The 17,000-nt window shown below is 42.4% G+C and overlaps 1 protein-coding gene across 1 annotated transcript; it reads right to left on the reverse strand.

Moving 5' to 3' along the window:
* Positions 1-2,982: 2,982 nt before the first annotated feature.
* LOC142886598 (oxysterol-binding protein-related protein 7-like) lies at positions 2,983-15,446 on the reverse strand. Its single transcript, XM_076023612.1, has 23 exons — positions 15,255-15,446; positions 13,718-13,938; positions 13,456-13,599; positions 13,281-13,334; positions 12,394-12,507; positions 12,074-12,241; positions 11,637-11,778; positions 10,785-10,903; positions 10,560-10,649; positions 10,319-10,472; positions 10,007-10,140; positions 8,541-8,633; positions 7,219-7,399; positions 6,908-6,982; positions 6,382-6,596; positions 6,157-6,294; positions 5,845-5,908; positions 5,673-5,751; positions 4,982-5,126; positions 4,745-4,895; positions 4,490-4,616; positions 4,259-4,381; positions 2,983-4,136 (listed from the first exon to the last, which is right to left on the reverse strand). The coding sequence occupies exons 2-23, from the start codon at positions 13,895-13,897 to the stop codon at positions 4,028-4,030; spliced, it is 2,799 nt and encodes a 932-aa protein (XP_075879727.1). The 5' UTR covers positions 13,898-13,938; positions 15,255-15,446; the 3' UTR covers positions 2,983-4,027.
* Positions 15,447-17,000: the final 1,554 nt, after the last annotated feature.

The following is a 17,000-nucleotide window of genomic DNA, read 5'->3' on the forward strand; positions in this document are numbered from 1 at the left end:
TACTAGTTAACAAAGCATCCAGACCCACACTGTAATCAGTAGTAAGAGGTATTTAAATTTAGAGATTACCGGTGTTAAATGTATAAAATTTTTTGGAAAACTATTTAGGCAGTTGTGTATAACAACAGTTGGAAATCTGCAACTTATTTGGTTGATTTGTGGCCGTTATTTTAGAGGGGGAGTCGGAGAGTGAAGGAGGAAATCGGTCTGAAGACAAACCCGAATGAAAGTTTGAAATAGTTTGAACAATTACCTTGTCCAGGAGCACGTCTTCCTTAATCAGCTGACATGTATTTAGCTCATACAGTTCTGGGCCTATGATGACTTTGTTTTGCTCTTATTAACTTGAGCCTAGTGGCAGAAACATATATATAAGTATATAGTTTGCAATCTACCTCATCCTTAGATTCAAAATTATTGCAAGGAATTATGTTTGACCACTTGCTTTTTTAAGAAAAACAAAACAAAACAAATGCTTATTAAAATGTTAGGGTTTCTATTGTATTTAACCACATAATTACAAGATGGTAATTATGTCATATAATTCTATTGCATGCTATGTCTTATATTTGTGAACTTGTGTTAAAAAAAACAAAACAACAACAACTATAGCATGACATACCTGCCAGTGGTCAGGGCATTTTATTGTCAGATCAGAGGATCTCAGAATATTTTTTTTTCTGACCCGAGTCAAAGTGGAAGGCCTAACATGTCAGGATCTGTAAGGAAGCTGTAAGAAAAATACGACCTCAGCAAAGCCGTTTAACAATGCAGGTTACAAAATCGCCCACCTTCCTGCCACCTGGTGTGCATGCAGGCTTTTTGACTTCTTGCTGTTATACACTCAAGGGAAAAAAAAAGCCAAGCATACTAAGCAAAAAAAAAAAAAAAAAAAATATACAATATGAATCAGAAAATGTACAAATGACGAAGAATAACCTGTACAATGGCAGGGTTTGGTCACGGGATTGACTCTGGTGATGTGCAGCGTGCTCCACTGCTTTGCTCATGGACACTACATTGGAACACTTGGACGTGTCTGAAAACACATCACTGCTGCTGCTGCTGCTGCTGCTGCTGGAAGAGGATCGAGACACTTTGAACTTGCGTTGTTCTTCCAGGAAGAAATAGAGGGCTGTTGGGAAAATTGTATTTTCGGACTGTGCGGTACAAATGGATTAACCTTTTTTTTTTTTTTTTGTCAAATGTCTGTCAATTTGTTAGCCTCTTTAGTTCAATCAGTGTAATAAGATAGCTCGAACGAATTCAAGGTCATTCACAGACTTGGAGCTCACATCCACGCTAGCACAACTCGTCAGGATGTAGCCGACTTTTTGACACTGTGGTGCCTTGAGTTAAACTAGTCCAGCACTTTAAAGGTCCCATATTGTGTAACTTTGGAAACATTTCCCAAACGTTAGCCATCAGCAGACTCATTAAAAATTAGACAAGCCCATCCTTTTACTTCTTTTGATATATTCTTTTTTTTTTTTTTTTTTTTTTTTTTTAATCAAGAAACTGCACTCCAAAAGATGTCACAAACGGACAGCAATCTCACCTCACTGGTTAGTAAAAAGGCGGCCCAGTGTTTGTCACCCTCAAAATGAGGCCAGGCTAAGGACAAGGCAACCTGTTCATTCATTCATTCATTCATTCATTCATTCATTTAGTTGTGCCATCGTGCTCCAGTGGAGTTCATCATAAAACAAAAATACAGATTTGAAATCGGCTAGTATATGGGACCTTTAAGGCTTAGCTGCTTTTGCGGGTGTTGTATTCGCCAAATTGTTCATGCTTATTTCATTTTAACACGCTAACCAGGGGGCGGAAGTCTTTATTTGTGTTGCTAGTGCTAGTTTTGTCCTCCAGGGGTCCTCAATTCAGATGAATGTGTTTTGTCAGAACTAATTCGAGCAGGTGGGATGGCTGCTAATGCTGGTGGTTAATAGTGGGATCGGGAAGAAGTGCAAAGTTGCATTACATATTTGCGTCAAGTGTCTTACAGTTGAGATTAAGAATGAATTAGCAGGTTTTGTTTTGCTTTTTTTACTCAAGAAAACTAATTGTGTCAACGCTCATCAGATTGGACAGATGTTGCGGTGGTTTGTCTCTCTCTAGTGAAAGAACCGGGTATTACAAGGTCTACACATTCCTGTCAATTCATTTTTGAGTGTGTGACTTGTTCGCACAGATATTACGTAGTTAATGGTTCATGTAGTTGCAGTGAATTCAAAGCACCCAACATAACCTCCCTCTTTTTTAAAAAAGAAAAAGGAAAACTTCTGTCATACAATTACACCTGTATGTGTGTCCACTTGTCGATGTACATAGTAACATGTATATACATTATGTTAACTGAACTGCTATATTGTACATACTGTGGAAATATCCTAGTTTAGGGCTATAGCATTTGCTTCAGGATTGTGTTTATTGGTGCTTTTCTTTGATCTTTTTTTCACACTGGAAAACCTTTTATGTGACGACAGGACAGTGATTCTCTTTAGCGTTTTTTGGTGTGTTCTTTACATGTTGAAATGTTTTTTTTCTTCAAGTCTCCATAAACACGTCACCTGTTTTTGTCATGCAATCATACAGTCGAATTCACTTCAGAGTCTAACATGGTTTTAACTTTGTGGTTTGGGGGAGGGGGGTCATTAAAAAAAATGTAGTTTTAAACGACAATAAACCATTTTTTCATTAACAAAAATAGTTATGTGATACATTGGGTCAAGAAGATTGAACTCAAGTTAAAGAGAAAACATCATGTTTACGTCGCAGTTCCAGCAAGACAGAGTGAATAATAGTGTTTGTATAAATGATAAATGAGTAGCACAATTATCTCAGTTATCGTCCATCTAGACTGATAGCAGAACATCAAGTGAATTTCAGTCTAGAGCCTCTGGATGCTGTTGGACAGAATTAAATATTAACAACGGCACATCGAAACTAAAATAACAAAATAAAGAGGCAGAGCAATGTCAATTTATTTTTTTAAGGCTTTTATTTGAAACAAAATCAGTAAGAAAAATAAAATAACAAAACTCCACTGGTTTTTAACAGTACTCTCTTTTCCTCAGTAAAATCTGTCGTTGAAACATCAATAAAAAAATACTTCATTGTATCAACAGGGAGCATAAAGGTCGGCGAGGGCAAAGGCCGCATTGATTGGTTGGCTCATGAGTGACATCAACAGGTCATCCAGGTGAAGGGATGGGGTGGGGTTTGCCACAGTGCCAAGGGACTTTATAGAGAAAACCATGCATCACTGATGTGTCACAACAGGAAGTACTCACCAACTTTCAAAAAAAAAAAAAAAACAACAACATACACATACATATAATCTCATACATAAGGCTGAACAAGCAAAACAGCACTGGTTCGTTCACCTGGTATTAACCCCTTAAGTACCATAAAGTGTGTTCTGGACACCGTCGTCGCAACAAGTCTCAGCTCGCCATGATGTCGTTAAAATGAGCCCGAGTAAAAAAAATCTGAATATACAGTCGATACGCATGTGTGACGTTTTACCTCCAACACTTGCCCCACAAATACAAAGACACTATATTAACAAAAGAAAAAAGAAAAGAAAAACAGTCCTCATTAGTGACAGAAGTTGATTTTTTTAACACTTGTCCCCCCCCCTCTCAACGGAAGTAACGGCGGAATCATTCGGCTTCTGTCGTGCTTGCAGACTGCGGTGAGGAGGTCTCCATCATGGCGAGAGGTAGGCCACAGGCTGGAGAAACATCTGTCAGTCGTCATTTGTTCCATAGCGGCACCTCGCCTCTTTGTGGCGCAAAAAAAGGCCAAGCGGAGGTTTCATGCGTGCTTCCAGTGGCCACGCGCTCGGACCTCGACACGCTTGAAGCGGCCGTGGGAGCATTTTCAACATTGCATTACAACACCAACATTTAGGCGGTCTTTACAATTTTACCATTTTTATCGTGTGTTTTTGGCACTTGGATCTAGTCGTGTTGCCCCCGCCCCCCTCCCACCCCACCCCCGGCGCTGATCCGGGTGCCATGTTCTACCAGAGGTCCAGGTTGTCGGTGTAAGCGAAGCCCGGTTCCTTGCGGACTTTCCAGTAGGTTCTGGTGGAGAGCCACGCCTCCCTGCCGGCCTCGTCCAGCGCTTTCCTGAAGTGATCCCCCCAAAAAATAGAAAAACTGGTCGTTAAAAGTCAGCCCCTCAAAAATAAAACCGTTCATATGAAGTTTTCCTTGCAGAACGAGTTGGCAGCAGCTTGAAGGAACCTCACCTGAAAAACCGCGGGACGTGCTCCTCCCCCCTCTTGGCCATCTCCTTCCTCCTTTCCCTCTGCTTCTCCTCCACTTCGTCCTTCCTTTTGTCCCCCTCCGCTACCTTCCCCGCCTCCAGGAGCCTGGGAAAAAAAAAATGACAGGAGTCATTACCATTACATGAGATTATGAGGATTGTATCAAATCGGACACACGCGACATTTTAGCGTAGTCGCGCAAGGGTTTTTCACCTCTGGTCTGGCCTGAAGCGGGTGTCCGTCGGTGGCAGAACGGCCTCCAGTTCGGGCGTCAGCTCGTTCAACTCTAGCGCGTAACGCGAGAAGCCGAAGAAATCCATGTGGTCGTCGGGCTGCACGTCTAAAAAACAAAGCGACGTTATCAATCACGCTGCACGGGAGCTGCAAAGCTTTATTTTTTTTTTTTTTTATGCTTTGTTCTAAAAGATGAAACGATTGAAGAGGCTGCGCTCGGCAGAGGACACTCACTGGGCTTCCAGATGCACTTGGGTGTCGGCAGGGTGTCACAGAAGATGCCCTCGTGCCAGAGGCCACCAAAACGGTGGACCACCTCTCCGGCCCGGTTCAGGACCACACCCTGCACCTCGTTTTTACTGTTGTCCGAGCTCCAGTAGCGAGACTGGAGGGGAGGAAGTCTGTGTACATTATTCCGCTCTTGATACACTGGGAGTGTGTGTGTGTGTGTGTGTGTGTGTGTGGCCTGACCTTGACAAAGGTGATCTTGCACGTGCACACGTCGCTCTTGGTGTTCTTGATGACCACCTCGCCATAGTGCTCCAGCCAGCGCTGCGGACTCAGCACATTGTGGACGCAGGTCACCGCCTTGTTCCATTCATAGTGATCCCCGGAGCTGACATGACGGCAGTGCAATAGAAAACTTACTTACTGTACATCATGCATTCAGTTTTACCCTCCAGCATTATTTCCCCAAAACGTCTCAAACAACACACTTCAAAATGTTTGTTTTTTTAAATCTAAAATGGAATCAAATATTAAAAAGGTATGGATGTATTTTGTATGTAAATAATTAAAAAGTAAAAACGCACTGCTGATTTCTGCTGCTATTGCCGTTTCTGAGCACCAGGCATTGTTGGTCGTATCACTTTCCTGCGTTGCCTTTTCATTGTACGTTTGTGTCAAAGTAGGTGTGAAGAGTTTCGGTCTGAACATTTTGTATCACAGCCTCAGCCTGTAATTTTTTTTTTTTTAACACATCCATTGTGTAAAAGTCTGAGGGCAGATGGCTAAGAGTAGCTTTAAGAAAAAAACAAAAAAAAGTGCCATCCGCCCATCCAACGTTTCATTTAGCTTTGTTCCAACATTGAATTTTAAAACTTATTCCAGATCTAACAGACAAAACCATGATGGTCGTGGCAGAAAGGAAGTGCAAACTCACTTGGGCAGGGAGACATTGACCAGTCCGCCAGAGATGATCTCCAGCGACTTCCCCCAAAACTTGTTCTTCCATCTCTGATCTGAGGAGCAGGCGGAGCGGCACAAACAGACGGTCAGTCTCACTTACGGCACAGGATGGCCTCGGAGCTCATCGGCGGGCACTTGGCTCTTACCTTGCCAAAAAGTGAAGTTCTTTGACTCCGCGTGGCAGGCCGAGACGGGGGGGTGGTGGCTAACCTAAGAATTAAAAAAAACAAACAAACACAGACCACATCATTAAAGGTCCAGTGTGTAAAACTTGGCTTGATTTATGATTTTTATATTGGTTAAAGCTGCCATCTTGCACCAACATGTTTTTTTTTTTAAGAAGGCCCAGCCGACAGTGGGCTTCTTTAAATAACGGGTGTTCTCAAACATTTTACACACTGGATCTTTAAATTGCATATACTCCTGTATACTATTCCCGCTTCCTCTGCTGTCATTACCTGCTCGCTGACATAGTGGAAGCCTCTGTCCTCTCTGTGGCTCTCGTAGGTTTCTCCCAGAACTGGGTTGAAGGGTTTGTAGCGATACCTCCAGGTCGCCCAGGCATATCCAGAGATGGAAAACGCTGCCACGTAAACCTGCACCACAAATATTTGGCATCTCAATCTCGGCTCTGCTCGCTTAGGAAACAAACAAACAAAAAAAAAAAGAGTCAAAAATCGTACCATTCTCTCGTAGGGGTCCTCGATGTGGTTGGCGACGTCCAGGAGGTCGGAGTATTCCAGCTCCTCGCTGAGTCTCTGCAGCAGGGACAGCGGCTCGTTGAGGGCCACGGGCATGGAGACCCTGGACAGGTCCTTGCCGATGTTGTTGTACAGGATGGTCATGATGCCGATGTGGCTGTTGTCCGCGCACGGGGCAGGGAGGGAAGTGCGACCGCCTGTGTGGTCAAAAGTCCAGGAGCAGAAATTAGGTACAACTGAAGCCTGGTTTGTTCTGAGATTACCACATTTTTGAATATATTAGAGCATATTAAAGTCAGCAACCAACATGGTGAGGCTCTAACTCACTGTACACACTATGGGAGGAATAACAACAACCACAATAAAAACGACCCATTCATCCTGCAGGGGGCCCTACAAGTCTAAAGAACAGCAGACAAAAAAAATAAAAAAATAGAAAACTCCTTTGACTATGTTTACTGACACACCTTTGCCTTAAAAGATAAAGCCACATGTCAAATGACATTACCGGTGTTGGCAGGCAGTGGGCTGGGGGTTTGGGCGGCGCTGTTCAGACTCGCACGGTAGTTGCGGGTGGCAAGGGCTGTAATGGGGAGGGGGGGGGGGGAGAGAGAGAGAGAGAGGGAGAGAGAGAGAGAGAGTTATGTGTTTATTTTAAATTGAATTATAACCTGCTTAAATTGAGAGAGTCGGCCGTTTCTTATCCGATATCGATAGTATGGTAACAAAAATGGTAACTTCATTATTTAAAATAATTTAAAACATAACACTCGAATACCCATTTTGATGAAAGAGAAGCTGCTGCTAGCCAACACTCACCGTGGCCCTCCTCGGGCTCGGAGTTGCTGGTGGTGGTGATGTCACTGAGGCCAGACTCGTCTGACGCCTCCGCCTCCGAGGAAGTATCGATCGTGATCACTTCGCTGGCGTCGAAATACTCCGCCATGGAGTCGGCCACGGAGGGAGCGCGGTGGCTGTGGCGGCCCATAGAGGGCGTCCTCTGTGAGACAGGGGAGTTGCATCAGGACGGAAGACGTGACATACGAAGGTGGTGTTGGAGGGTTGTTGTTTGTTTTGTTTTTTTTTGTTTGTATGTTTTTTTGGGGTTTTTTTGGGTTTTTTTTTTAACAACCACACGTTTCAACCCTACTACATGTTGCTTGAAGTGACCGGGGGGCCTATAGTACGAAGCGAGTTGAACATACCCGGGGCATCTTCCAGTTACCTTGCAGCTTCCGCCAACTATCGCAATCACGCTGAACGCTAGCTCACGCGGCGGTGGTGATGACAACGCAGGTTTTCCCAATTAAGGTGAAAAGGGTTGAAAAAAAAAAAAAAAAAAATTAGGGAGGGGCTTTCGGCATCTGACCAATTGCGCACCGGGACAAGTTTAGCAGCAGCAGCGGTAGCGGCGGACAATTATCATTATTATTCGGCAAAATGATGAAGTGAAACATGTTTAAAATGTTGTGTAATTTGCCTGCTAGGGCAACCTCAGAGCACGTGACAACTTTATTGATGGCGGTGTTCTTACTTCCGCATTCAGCACCGAGCTCAAATGAAAACGTTGGCAAGATGCATCGAAGCCACAATGCAATGTAGAGCAATGGTGGGACAGTGAGCTCGTTTGTTCATCGTGTGTTTTTGGCCACATTCCACAGATAATACTTGAGCCCACCCCCACAAAAAAGACAAAAAACATTTTAGTTTAAAAAAAAAAAAAAAAAAAAAAAAAAGCTCATACAAACAGACATGAAATGCTAGAGCTCAAGTCAAACACTAACACAAAATTAACAGAAAATAAAATAACGCTCTCCAAGTTCAACAGGATTGTCTTCAAATGGTGAGAACTGATTAGTCCAGAGGTCAGTGCTTTATACCCAGTGATACGAGGTTTGCTGTAGATTCCCTATATGATGTGACACCATCTGAGAACCAAAAAGAAACAGGAAACCCTGAAGTTGTCTGGCTAAACTGCAACCCCGCTTCATATTATAGGCCCAAGTTGTGTTAGTTGCGGTCTTGTTTTTGTTCTTTTTGTTCTTCGGTGAGGAAGAGCCACATTATTATTTCACCACATTATTTGAACTAGACAAAGTCACAGTCTCACACACCAGCGTTAGACACAAGGCGGTACACACCTGGTCTGGAAGGACGGTGCAGAAGGATTCCTCAGAAGAGTCAGAGGACAGGGAAAGCGAGTGGACTTTGGTCAGACGCGACTGTATGTCAAGCTTTTAGGTTCACATGCGCATGAACACAGAGCAGCCATGCAAGACAGGAGGGAGGGGGAGACATAAACCGTCACATCCAAGCAACATTCAAAAGCATTTCGCCTTCAAAAGTACACGATGATCCAGCAGGCGATTGTTCAGTTTTGTACCATAACACAAACCTGGATTTGTGTTATGTGTTGTCTCAACGCGCTACGTACGGTTATGTTAATTTGGCTTGAAAGGTAATTACTGGGGGGTGTTAGCTTTGAAAGGTCCCAGTTTTGCAGTTTCAAAAGTTGGCAAGCATTAAAATGTCCCATACTATGCAAAATTTACTTTAAAAATGATTTTTGTCTAGTAGCACTAGTATAGTGACTTCTGGAAATTGTCAAAAAAGGGACCAATTACTTTGGCCCACTGGCTCAATGGTTGTTCTTTCCACTGTGAATCACAGCTGAAATGTTTTAGAGTCTTTTCAAACATGTAAAAAAGAGCAATAAAACATCAGTTTTACAGCAATTCTGTAATAGGCAGTGAAAAGAGGGTTAAATTTCCTTATTTCCCCAAAATATACATTTTTTTTTGTTTTTTTTTTAGGCAATCAATCCTGCAGGCTTTTCCAATATATTATGGGACCAGTAAAAGCACAATTACATGTAGCCAAAAGCTAAAAAGCTAATATAAACGCAACACTGCAGTTAAGCTTTTTTCGTGCCATTTTTGTGGGAGAATGCAGAATGACTGGCAGCTGGCAAGCAACAAACAATGACTCAACAGCCCACAAACACCAGATGAGGAGCCATTAGCAGAAAAAGACAAACAAGCAACGGGCAGCAAACAGAAGTGCAAAGGAAAAAAAAGAAACTCCTGCAGCAGCAAGGCAGGAGGATTACGGATCGCAGTCGGCTCGACAGCGGGAAATAATGAGCCCGTTGACTGACAGGTTTCAGCGTGTGACAATGCATGTTTTGTGTTTTGTTTTTTTTGTTTTTTGCGTGAGTGCAAATAGAGAGAGAAAAACTTGAGGTGTGTTCCTTCAGGAAACGCCTGTGACAACTGGTGCCTGTCCTGCCTGGGAACAACCCAAACCTGCTCGACAGTTTCACACAGCTCCTCACCAACAGACAGCAAGGGCTCGGCCCCTGCTTTTCTGCAGGGCTGAGACCAACCACCACTGTTTCAACTGAGGCAAGAAAAAGTGTGTGTGTGTGTGTGTGTGTGTGTGTGTGTGTGGGTGGGTGGGTGAAAAGGTGAGTAGAAGGTGATAGAGGGGTAATTGCATTTAAAACCACAAGTTATTGCCCCAGTCAAATTTTTTTTTTTTAAATAGACTGTTGGCCATTTCAAGATACTTGCTCCTATGGGGCCCAGTTTGTGGGAACGTGTGTTACCTCAGACAGGGTGCCGCACAGTGTAGCCAGCTGCTCTGAGGTGTTCTGCCTCAGCTCCGGGCCGGTCCAGGCCTGCCTCACTCTCTCACGCTCCATTGTCAAAGTGTCATGGATGGACTTGAGAGACATGTGTACTGCAGCGGAAAGTTTTGTTTGAAACTTCAGGACTTTGTTCAACATGATGTACAGTATGTATACATATATACATCATGTATATAGATAGATAGATAGATAGATAGATGCACACACACAAAAGTATTAAAAAAGAGTCTTAGTGTTTTGTTCTTTTGATTTCTCAACCACTCTCCGTACCCCTCTGAGAAGCAGTGAAGATGTCCTGGTGAAGCTTCTTGGCCTCTGGTGAGGAGACCTGGGGGCTGGACAGCTGGGAGTAGACGTAGTCAGGGATGGACTTCACAGAGGCCCCCAGCCCACCGCTACCGCTGCTCAGGTAGCTGGACGACAACTGCGGCGGGGAGGGGTGGAATTAGAGTCATTCAACAGAAGACGACTCATATCAAAGATGCGTGAGATGCGACTTCAGTGTCAGTACCAGTCCGCTTCTGGCTTCGAAATTGGACAAGGTTCTGGAGTGACCGAAACCTCTCCCCACCTTCTTCTTGGGTTTTTCTAAGGAGATGTTCTAAAACAGAGAGGAGCAGAATGACAACATTCATGGTTTGTTTAAAGCAGTAGCTTTGAACAAAAGACAAGTGCTCCGGTTCATTTAACTGGGGCAATATTGCAAAGTCGAACAGCCAGTTATGACATGACTCACATTCACGTTGATCCGCATCTCCAGGTCGGTGCTTGTGATTGGCAGGCCTCCTTCCAGCCAATGGAGACGCTGGATAAGTTGAGCCAGTTCGGAAAGCTCCGCCTGACACCGCACCAGTTCTAAAACACACACACGCACACACTATGAGACCATCTAGGACTAGTCTGTTTTTTTAGGGTTTTTCTTGATTTAGACACTTTTGTTCTTTCTGGCTACGGAGGATTAGGGCCACAAGAAGAGAAAAAAAATTACGATCGAATTTTCCAATTCGAGAAAAAAGTTGAAATATCAAGATTAAAGTCGAAATTTCAAGAATGAACTTGGCGTAAAAAGACAAAACTTTGTGAATAAAATCGAAATTTTGCAATTAATGTCAACATGAAGTAAGTCAAAATGTTGAGAATAAAGTCAAAAGGCTCTGCGTGCAAGTCCAGTGGAGTACTTCTGTTCTCGCCAGTTTCCTGATTACTGTGGGTGAACCTTGTGGGAATACACCGGTTTTCTGCAGCTTACTTTTAATGTGGGTAACTGGGTTAATCCACCATCAATCCAGTCTTCTCACCAATTTCCACTTTATTTGCGTCAACTTCATTCATAAAATTTTGTCTTTTTTAACGTCGACTTTATTCAGGAAATTTCCTTTTTTTTGACGTTGACTTTATTCACAAAATTTTGTTGTTTTTTTTAAGGTCCGCTTTAATCAAGAAATTGATTCTTTTTAAGTCAACTTTTTTCAATTAAACTTTAACTTTATTCACAAAATTTCAACTTAAAAATCGAAATGAAAACTTCAATAAAAAAAAACCTTCCTCTAATCTTTTTTTTTCCTCTTCTTTCGTATGCGACACTGACCATTGGAGGTTGAATCGATGTCTTCAGTTTGCTGCAGCCAGGCAGACACTTTGTTGGTCACTCCAGGTTGAGAGGCCACGGCGGGGGCGGGGCTGGCCATCTCCGGTTGGTACACCGATGCGGTGCTGGCGTACTGAGGAAGCTGAGTGGAAAAACAACAAAAAAACACAAAGGTGATCAGGTGAAACGTTTCTATGGTCAAATTGAGTGTCTGAGTTCCAGCAGAGTGGTTATAAACAGGTCAATATGACATAATATCCACTTGCCTTGTACCTTCCAATGATCTTTTTTTAAGGTTTAATTTTGAAAATTATTGAAAATTTTCAAATTTAGGCAATTTAACTGAGTGGCTTTGAAGACCACTGCACAATCTGTGGCTCTGCTAAGAGTTTCATTTGTTTGGAAGATATAGTCCAGGTGAAAGACCATCTACTGACCGAAGCTCTGTTTCTCTGGGCTATGGAGGCCATCGCAGGCAGAGGGTTGGGAGCCAGAGACAGCGCGTGGAGGACACCGTGATGAACGCTCAGGGCTTCATTCTTCTTGAACACGCGGTGGGCGCAGAGCTTGGTCAGCCAGATGTAGAAAATCTCCTCGCTCTTTGTCTGACAGGTAGGAAGACAGAGAGAAAGAGAAACCGAAAGCAAAACTTTGTTGATCAGTGAACTCTCTCCTAAAAGGTGTGTTTAATTATTCCTAAATCATCTAAAGGGATGATAAAAAAAAAAAAAATTGTGATTTTCCTTGTGCGTCTTACCTTGAGGTGGTAGAGGTTGTCCCCGGCGTCCAGGTCTATGCGTTTGTATTTCTTGTTGATAGACATGACGGCCAGGCTGACATCCAGGGAGCCGTGAAGTTTACCCCTCTGGATCTGTTCCACAACAGCAACAGCTGATCCAACTGTTTCTGGAATTCATTTTTTTTATACTGAAGACACCTAAAGTGATGCTAGAATGCCTTTTGTCCTGTACAATGTAACCTATTCAATTTTTATAGCAGTTATATATTCTATTACTTTGTCTCAAAGTAAATGTATAGAAGACCTCAATCTTTTTTTTTTAAAGCGCCTTCTTATACTTACATTATACTTATACTACACATTTGTTACTTTTGTGTTTAAAACACAATATAATGCAAATTCTGTCAAAAGTAATTTGCTGCTGTTGCTTGAAGTGGAGATATTTGAACTATGCCGTTGTGTAGTTGAATATAAGGTGGATCATATTTTAGAGGGAGGTTATTTTACAGTACCACTGCATTGGGGTTACTCCGGTTAGTTCAGTCCAGATTATTAGATTACTCTGTCACAACTTTTTCATTTTTGAAAAATTACAAATTACTGTAATAATACTGTTTCGTTGATGGCAAAAATATATATATATAAATTTTACTTTTTACCTTTCAGAACCTGTACTTTCGTACTTCAGTAAGTACTTTTGCCAGAGTATTTTTTACAAACATATCTTTACTTTTGCTTAAGTTCAGAATGTGAATACTTTTGCCACCTCTGCAGCTCTCAAAGTAACTTTCCACGGCAGAATACACAGGTATGATTGGAATAAACAACAGAAACCAAAATGCGTTATCACCATGTGACTCCGGGTGGATGAAATCTCGTTACATGGTGTTCTGTAAATAACTTACGTCTTGCTGTGTCTTTGAGTACTTCAGAATTCCTTTCTCTAGCAGGAAGTACCGCTGCCAAAAAACAACAATAAAAAAAACACGGCGATTACAGTCAAGCGCTGGAAAGAAAACAATCTCACGTTGCCGTCGGCCAACGTTGAAGGACGGGCGGCAGGGTTCAGCACGTGCTTACCTTGTGCCAGCCTTTCATAGGGTACTTCCTCCTCTTCATCAAGTAGCCCTCGCAGATTCCTGGGATACTGGGGTCGGCAGTTGAGCCGGCCACTGAACACATGTCTAGACGCTGCAAGTCGTCCAACACTTCCCAGTGACGCGACTGGAAGGCCAGACAATTGCGGTGCCACAATATAATGATTAGAATATTTACATTACAATTGGCTAAATGGAGTCAAAACCCTTCACAGCGGGCTGTGTTAAGTGTTGGCACCGGCTACCTGTTTGGTGTGTTTGGCCGAGCCGGTGCTGTTGCTTCGGGAGTGGCTGGGTCTGAACGTGCTGGCCGGAGATTTGTCCGCGCAGCTGATCACCGACTGGCTGCTGTTGAGCGGCGGCGGACACACTTGGGGATCCATTGGAGGCACGTGTTGGGGAAAGTGTTGCATGGAGTTGGTCATGGATTCAGAGCGGGTTGTATGGCATGGTAGAGAGCACAGTACTGAGGGAGAAAACAAGAACAAAACAATCACAGATCAATTTCAAATTTCTCGCAATGAAGGACAGTCTTCAATTTATTTTGAACTACTGCGAGTAAATTCATGGCTACATAACCTTCACCATGCAACATGAAAAGAGCAATAAATGTGGACCAATTTAAAATGATGTCCAAAAATTTTATTATTTTCTAAATACAAGATAGGTATACAAGAGAAGGTGAATGTGCCAATTGCTGAGTTTTGACTTGATTTGATTTTTGGATTTTTCACAGAATGTAAACTGAAATATTTTGTTTTTCTTTTCTATAATTTGTAATTGCGATATATGTCAATATTGGGATAGGACTAGATAAGCTCTGCTTCCTTCTATTCCATTTTGGATTTAAAGAAGCATTATATTTTGATAATTCTATTTATTTTTAAAAGGTTTTGTCTGTATCTGAAATTGTCCGAAATAAAGTTAAAAAATGATGTACATGTGACATGGCTTGTTTTTATTTTGGCTTTTGAAGAGATGTACAAATGAAATCTTAGTTTAGTGAACATTTTCACTCTTTTGTCTTTGGTGCCGCACAAAAAAACATCAACAACAGACGCTGTTGTACTACAGCTCTTTCATCATCAACAGAATCCTATGCCTCAAGACAACTGATGAGGTAACCTTAAAGTAGAACACAATGTCATAAGCTGTTTTTTTCAGCAACCATCGCACAATGTCAGACCCTTTCACCCCTTTCCTTTCCTGCTCGACGTGCCCCCCACCACCCAACCATGAGGTTTCACTAAGACACTGAAATGCATAATTAGGATGAAACCTGGCGCCCGTCAACCGAAGGCCCAAATGGCTTCCCTGCTACACACAACACACCCCACAATCTGACTGGCAGCCTCTTCACAGGGTGAGAACAGACCGGAAGAGGAGGAGGCTGATGTTGAACTTCCAGTCTTAACTTTTTGGGAAGTCATGGACACAAATTCGTTGGTACACGTTGCCGAGTTTTCCAGGAACATATTTAAAGAATGAAAAATAAAATTCCAATGACAATGCTGTCAAGAGTCAGATTTTTCCATTTTCCCAGATGTGCAAATCAATTTCACAGCTCTGACAGGAATTATTTGAAACCGATTTGAGGATTTACAAATGTTTTAACCCATTTATAAAGCCTAGTCCGTGCCTCTATGTAAAGTAAAAGTTTACCAAGTCTCAAAAACAACACTGTTGATAATCTAAAAATCACAAAAAATAAACCACAACACACAAGACACAAGGTCGTCGAAAGAAACATTTCCTTGATGTGATTTATCACTAAAAACACACCTGTGTTGGCCTGTCGTCATACAAGCTGCTCCTTCAGTAATCCACCGTCCTGTCAATCGCAGAGCTGCAAAGACTTCCCCTCGAAAAGTCACCGTCGCTATCGAAATATCCCGGGGGAAAACACCACCTGGGACGACTCTCCTCGACGTCGCACAAAGAGCACTGCCACACCTGACTGATGCCGCACTCGTCCGACGGGTGCATATCAAGGCTCGCAAGTATCTAGGCGGGGCTGAAAGTAGAGCAGCACTCTCCCTGCCCGGACAAACTGGCTCGCCAGCTCTGCCATGAGGCTGACATGACTTCTAAAAGCAGAGCCGTGCACAACTAGCATTCTGAACAACAACAGCAGACTGTAGCCTAATCTTAACACACACACACACACACACACACACACACACACACACACACACACACACACACACACACACACACACACACACACACACACACACACACACACACACACACACACACACACACACAACGTTAGAACAGGATCAAAATCCTGGATTTCTCATTTTCAAACAAAATCAATATATTAGAGATAGATGGTGGTTTATTGTTTTTTTTAAAAAACTAGTCGCAGTACTCAATAGTTGCCCAGTCATAAAAACACTGACAAGTCAATGTGTTGCTCTGAGTGACTGCCATCATTACCATGGATTAAACAAACTCTTGCTTCTCTTCATATTGAGGTAAAAAGCCTCATACTTCCTCCATGCATTGCTTTGTTAAGGGTTGACACATTTGACAAGTAAATCAACTGTTAAACAGCAGACTTCCATTCTGCATTGACTAATGATGCATTGCAGGAAATGTCGGACAAGAAGATCCATTTGCAACCACTGGCGGAAATGTCAGAGTAGTAAATGTAGCATCACCCTTTACCCAGTTGTCTACAGTCACATTTCTGACCTTCTTTTTTGACAAAGAATTATCTTCTTTTTGACTTCTAGCATCTCTGTTCTATGGCATGTTGCTCATCTACTCCTCTGTGACCCTGTTGGGCTGAAAAATCTCAGAAAACTAAAGCTGCCCTACATCCCCAGCTCCCCCCAAGCAACATTCAGGGCAGCAGCAGCAGCCGCATGTTGCTTTTGCAGTATGTGCCTGATACAGCCCCTTCACCGTTAAACAACAGAAGACAGGCTACATTTGCATATTCTGAAGTGTTTAAAAGTATCCTTGTGTCTGTGGTCCCTCACAATTGGTTAAGACATGATGATCGTCTAGTCGTGCATAAGTGTCAAACTCTGGCCCGCGGCCCAAATTTGGCCTGCGAGGCAATATAAAGTCACTAATAGAGCTGGCCCGCCAGTATTATACAGCGCATGTAACACTAATACTACAAATCCCAGAATGCTCTGCTCAATCAGGACAGGACCTTCATTGAAGGATATTACTAATTGGGTTTATTGTTGTTACTTTATTTTGAAATTTATTGGAAAAGGGTTACTTTTGAAATTTAAATCAGAAGGTCCACATAAAAAGGTTCACATTTATATCTTATGGAAGATTTTTTTTTTTGCCCACTGTGTATTTGAGTTTGACACCACTGGTCTAGTGCTTGTGGCCAGCTGGAACAAAATTGAAAACAGGAAAATAACAACAAAATAAAAATAAAAAACCTGCAATTTGAAGATTTTGAAAATATCCGTTTTGAACAAACCTATCATAGTTGTTTTTTTTATATATGTTATTATTTTAAAAAGTTTCTCAGAGTTGACATCATACGGCAGAAAA

This window comes from Nelusetta ayraudi, unplaced genomic scaffold (assembly GCF_046127955.1).
Source record: "Nelusetta ayraudi isolate G7.1 ecotype Tasmania unplaced genomic scaffold, CSIRO-AGI_Nayr_v1 ptg000016l, whole genome shotgun sequence".
Lineage (NCBI taxonomy): Eukaryota > Metazoa > Chordata > Actinopteri > Tetraodontiformes > Monacanthidae > Nelusetta > Nelusetta ayraudi.

Excerpts from the sequence above, each read along its gene's own strand:
- LOC142886598 (XM_076023612.1), bottom strand. The coding sequence starts at position 13,897 with ATGACCAACTCCATGCAACACTTTCCCCAACACGTGCCTCCAATGGAT. Across the intron at positions 6,295-6,381 it reads AGGACCCCTACGAGAGAATG|GTTTACGTGGCAGCGTTTTC; the intron begins GTACGATTTTTG and ends TTTGTGGTGCAG. Across the intron at positions 4,617-4,744 it reads CAAGTGCATCTGGAAGCCCA|ACGTGCAGCCCGACGACCAC; the intron begins GTGAGTGTCCTC and ends TTTGTTTTTTAG.